The sequence below is a fragment of the Haplochromis burtoni genome, unplaced genomic scaffold (genome assembly GCF_018398535.1).
Source record: "Haplochromis burtoni strain Fernald_Lab_line unplaced genomic scaffold, NCSU_Asbu1 Contig_345, whole genome shotgun sequence".
In the NCBI taxonomy this organism is placed as follows: domain Eukaryota; kingdom Metazoa; phylum Chordata; class Actinopteri; order Cichliformes; family Cichlidae; genus Haplochromis; species Haplochromis burtoni.
Window position 1 is genome coordinate 122,674 of NW_024582706.1, and position 4,738 is coordinate 127,411.

At 44.3% G+C, this 4,738-nt stretch overlaps 1 protein-coding gene across 1 annotated transcript; it reads right to left on the reverse strand.

Moving 5' to 3' along the window:
* Positions 1-3: 3 nt before the first annotated feature.
* LOC121815876 lies at positions 4-1,913 on the reverse strand (the record flags this gene model as incomplete). Its single annotated transcript, XM_042228737.1, is given in 1 exon segment — positions 4-1,913. A coding segment is annotated over 1 exon segment (1,390 nt), but the record flags the coding sequence as incomplete, so codon positions are not given.
* Between the last annotated feature and the right edge of the window lie 2,825 nt (positions 1,914-4,738).

Below are 4,738 nucleotides of genomic sequence, written 5' to 3' on the forward strand. Positions count from 1 at the left end.
CAAGGCTACTGTTCAATGTTAAGGCCTTGGTGGTTTTGTGAGGGGAAGGGCACTGCTTTTGGACATGGCCCCAACCTTGACAGTTATGGCAGCGAACCCCACTCCTTTTAAAATTTCTGTGATTGTTCGGTGTTGTCGAGGGTGTGTGTGGGACAAAACGATTCGGTGAGGGGCTAGCTGCAGGTGCATGCTCAGCAACAGTCTCATCTCTGTCTTTTTCTCTGACGACGGCAGCTCGGGGCCGGCGTTCAGCTGCGTTACGGGCTCCTTGCTGCATGGCACTGGTTACATAAGATGCAGCCCTTTTAGTGGTTTCGTGTCGGTGGGCTATTTCGTATGCACAGGCAAGTGTGGCTGGGTGCCTCTCTAGCAACTTCTGTACTATTTCTGCATCACCCAGCCCATTGGTGAAAACTTCAACAGCTATAGAGTCTTGTTCAATCTCTGCTCTATTACCATATGCAACAGCCACTTTCCCATAAATGTCATCTCTGAAAACATGCAGGGCCTCACCAGGTTTACGCACTCGCTGCCTCAGTTCTACAGCAACAGCAGCTGCATGGTCAGAAGAAGGGCCATATGCAGTTTCCAGTTCGTCCACCAGGCGGCGGTAATCCCATTTGGATGAGCGGGGATTTCTGTGGATAATGGCCCCTGCTGCTCCAACTAGGCAGAATTTAAGCTGAGTTGTCATTGTTTTTTCTGACCAATAGTTGGCTTCAGCGCAGCTCTCAAACCTGTGCAGAAATTCCTTCCACGGTGTGGTGCCGTCATATTGGCCCGGACGTAGGGTGGGGACTCTCTCTCTAGTGTCACCGTCCTCTTCACTGTCAGATGGGGGCTGACGGGGCACACAGCGGGTCTTGCCTGGTTTCGAGCGGGGTTTATGCTGTGCAGTGATTTCCCCATAGCTAATGGCTTCATTAAGGCTACTGGAAGGCATACATTGCATGGGTGTATTTAACATTGCGTTAAACTGAGCCGGTGTGCTGTGTACAAAACTGTCCATGTGAGCGGAGGAAAATGGGTTTGAGTCTGGATAGTGGATTTTCATTTGGGGAGTAGGAGCTGGATAATAGTTCATGCTGCTGCCTGTGTTTCTCTCACGGCCGTAGCTGCGGCATTCAGCATCAACGAAGGGATTCGTGCGGGAAAACTGCGGCCGGGCAGGACCATCGGGCGGCGCGAATACACCCTCTCCATTAGCGTGTGTGTTAGCACAACTTTCGGCACACAGGAATGGGTTCATATGTTCACATTTAGTCACAGCTCTGTCTCTGTTAGCTTCCCTAATGCTCGCGGCACTCTCGGAGACACTGGTCAGCGATATGAAGGGGTTGGAGTAATTGGTCTCAAGTCCGTACTTTTCACGAGAATGGCGAGCAGCGGCCATCGCGAGTTAGCTTAGCTGCGGGCTAATACACTTGTAATTACAGTCACTCGGCTTTATCGTTAGCCGCTTTAGCCTGTCGGTTTTTCTCTGTGCTCACCACTTCTTTAACAACGTGAGAGGGTCCCTTCGTGGTCGCCAGTGTTAACCATTCCTCGCCGTCAGTCCCCTGACCGTGGTCGGGAGACACGAGGGGAGATGCTTCCTCCAGGGCCGAAGTTTGTCCTCCTTCGGGGTTAACTCCCTTCACTTTTGTGGAGTAGTGAGGCAGACAGAAATCAGCCGAGGCACCGGAGAGTACTGAAGAGATGAGGCTTTTAATAACAGTACTGCACACTTCGAAAACACACTGCATAGCCTGTAGCCCATTAGAACGCTGCTCCCGGTCGCCCTCTCTACCCATGACACACTCTCTCACTCTCTTTTCCCTCTTTCGCTCCCCGCGTTTCCTTCACGCGCATGCTCACACACACATCACATACACTCCTTACTGCACCCAGTCACACACAAGACAGCAATTCCCGCAACACTCCTTATTGTACTTAATAATTTTTTGTTATTTATTAGAGTATTATTCAGTATGCATCACCAATGCTTATCACATACAAAGGAATGAAAGAGGCAAAACAATTATTTATTCATAATCTATAGTGCTATACTCCAGGGTTGAAGTCTTTTTCCCATTCAGCAGTCAGGCCATTAGGTACCAGCATGAACTCCTTGGACCCACTATCAGACCCTGCACTCGTGCAGTGGGTCCTGGGTTCCTCCTGGTAAACAATAATGCCACATGTCTCATTTGGGGTATCTGAGTATGCAGACAGTTTCTGGAGGATGAAGCAATTGATGCTACTGACCCACCCCACGCTCACCCAACCTAAATCCAGTTGAAGACCTCTGGAAAAGTCCATCTGATGCCTCCAGGTTGCCCCTCAGATGGTCCAGGAGCTCAGTGATGTTTGGATCTGGAGGAGCTCTCCTGGGACACCATCACCAGCTATATTTTAAGCGGCATAGAGGGTGGCCAACATATTTTTTTTACTTACCTTTAATAAAGCTGGTTGTGTAGACTCCCTGTGACTGCCGATTGTACAACTGGTTATGCAAGCTGATGGTATGGTGTTCAAGGGTTCAAATAGTGGGTAAGAGATAAGATAAGATAAGATAAGATAACTCTTTATTGTCATTGCACAGTCATACATAGTACAGTAGTACAATGAAATTGGAAAACTGTCCTACGTCGGCACTACATATCACAACACGACACGATATGACACATCACAACACAACACAAACAACACAACACAGTATATTAACTTAGTAATAAAAAAGAAGAATAAGTGTATGTGTATTGCACACTGTTATTATTGCACATTAATTATTATTGCACCTTGTTATAAATATTTATAACAAGGTTCGCACACGCTTGGAAAGGTCACGTGAACTGCATTAATATTTCTTGTTTTTTTTGTGCCAGGAAGTGGCCATGAATGTGTGTATACATATATACATATATATATGGGTATTGTAGGAATACAGCTGGAAATATGCTGAGGAAAAAAGAGTGTTTTGGGGAAAGAAATGATTAAGGGATGACTGATGACTATTATGCCTGTTCGGAGGGGCAACGGGGTATAAAAGGAGGCCGTCAGGGCCGACCTGGGCATTCTGTGAGATGTTACAGTGAGGGTAACATGCAGACTGGCTCAGCCGCTTGTGTTTTGTATATAGATTTTTTTGTTTTGAATTAAGTCAGTTGTTTATTTTCTCTGTAAATAATCTTTTGTGCACCTGGGAGGCCGGCAGAATAAACTATACACACTGAGTGCTTCCTGACTACGCCTGGATTTGTTCGGGAGAAGTTTAGGAGAGGAGTATTCTAAACATGTTTGCATTAATCCTGACTGAACAGTCTACAGGCTAATATTTAGATATATAAAACATATAAATCAATTACTATTTCTCTATATAGCACCAATCACAGCAACAGTTACCTCACGGCACTGTGCAGTCATGTTGGATCAGGAAGAGGCCATTCCCAAACTGTCCCCACAAAGTCTGGAGAGTGAAGACAGAGAATCGTGATCGACTCCAGAAAACACATCTCAGCACCTCTGTATTCCACTGCAGTAAATGTATGTAGTAAAATGAAGAAGCTGGCATCCAACAGTCTGTGTCTATTTCCTGTTCCACATTCTGTACAGTCAAAACAACTGTTCTGGAAGAGCAACTTTTTTAAAAATGTTAACTTTTGTAAAACCCCAAAACAAATCAAAACAAGAAAGGACAAAGGCACAAGCCTGACTCCTAATTGCAGAATGTCCTTGTTATTATATTAAGTGCGTGATTTCTTTTGTTGTCACTGTAGAGCCAAATGCCTTTTTTAAAAAAAAATATCTGCTGCTTCTTTGTGTTCATATCAGCAGCGGCGTTTAACAGATTTATTGCAAACAGACAAAGCATCAGCTGACGCACATCAAGTGTGGGACTGAACATGAAAAAAACAGACGGGTTTCTATTCATTTGAATAGTGTACCTTTGTGTACATGCTACTATCCATTTGTCTTTAAGAACAGGAACTGGGCAGAAGAAAACGATATTTCCAGGCAGTGAACTTTGTGTTTTTAATGTTTCCAAATGTGTATTTTCTGCTAGTGTTGCACACATGTACTTATGTTGTTTTTATGCTTAGTAAAAGGACAACAAATGATTGGAAGAAGGGATTTTTTGAGGCCTCTGCCAACTTAAAGTTTCTTTTTGTGCTTCGTTACCTTCTTTGTGCACATTAACCAAACAACCTTTTTGACCTATCAAGAACTGCATTTATGGCATATATGGAGTGTTTCTGCCAGACACACCAGTATTCCTGACAGCTCAAGCCGGTTTAAACTCCGCAGCTTTCAGTGCTTTGGCTCTGCATTCATACTGAAACTAATACAGTCTGGTGTTACGGTTTCCACTGACCCGTTTTATTTTTCTGGTCAATCAAACATGTGATTGTTGCAAAACCTAAAGTTTGTTTAAAATGGTTCCAAAATAAAAGTTACTGTTGAGCCATCAGCACAGCACACTATGCAAGTCTTGGTTTCCAAAAAGAGGACAGTTTGCCTAAATGAAGGTTCCCCTCTTCTCGACCCGGAGTGGGCAACATGTTTAAGGCATTTAAATGTTTTACTTTGTTGTGTTCTGCTGAATTTATTGGTAAATGGACTGATTCTTACATAGCGCTTTTCTACTCTCCCGGAGTACTCAAAGCGCTCTATACAGGGAGTGCAGAATTATTAGGCAAGTTGTATTTTTGAGGAATAATTTTATTATTGAACAACAACCATGTTCTCAATGAACCCA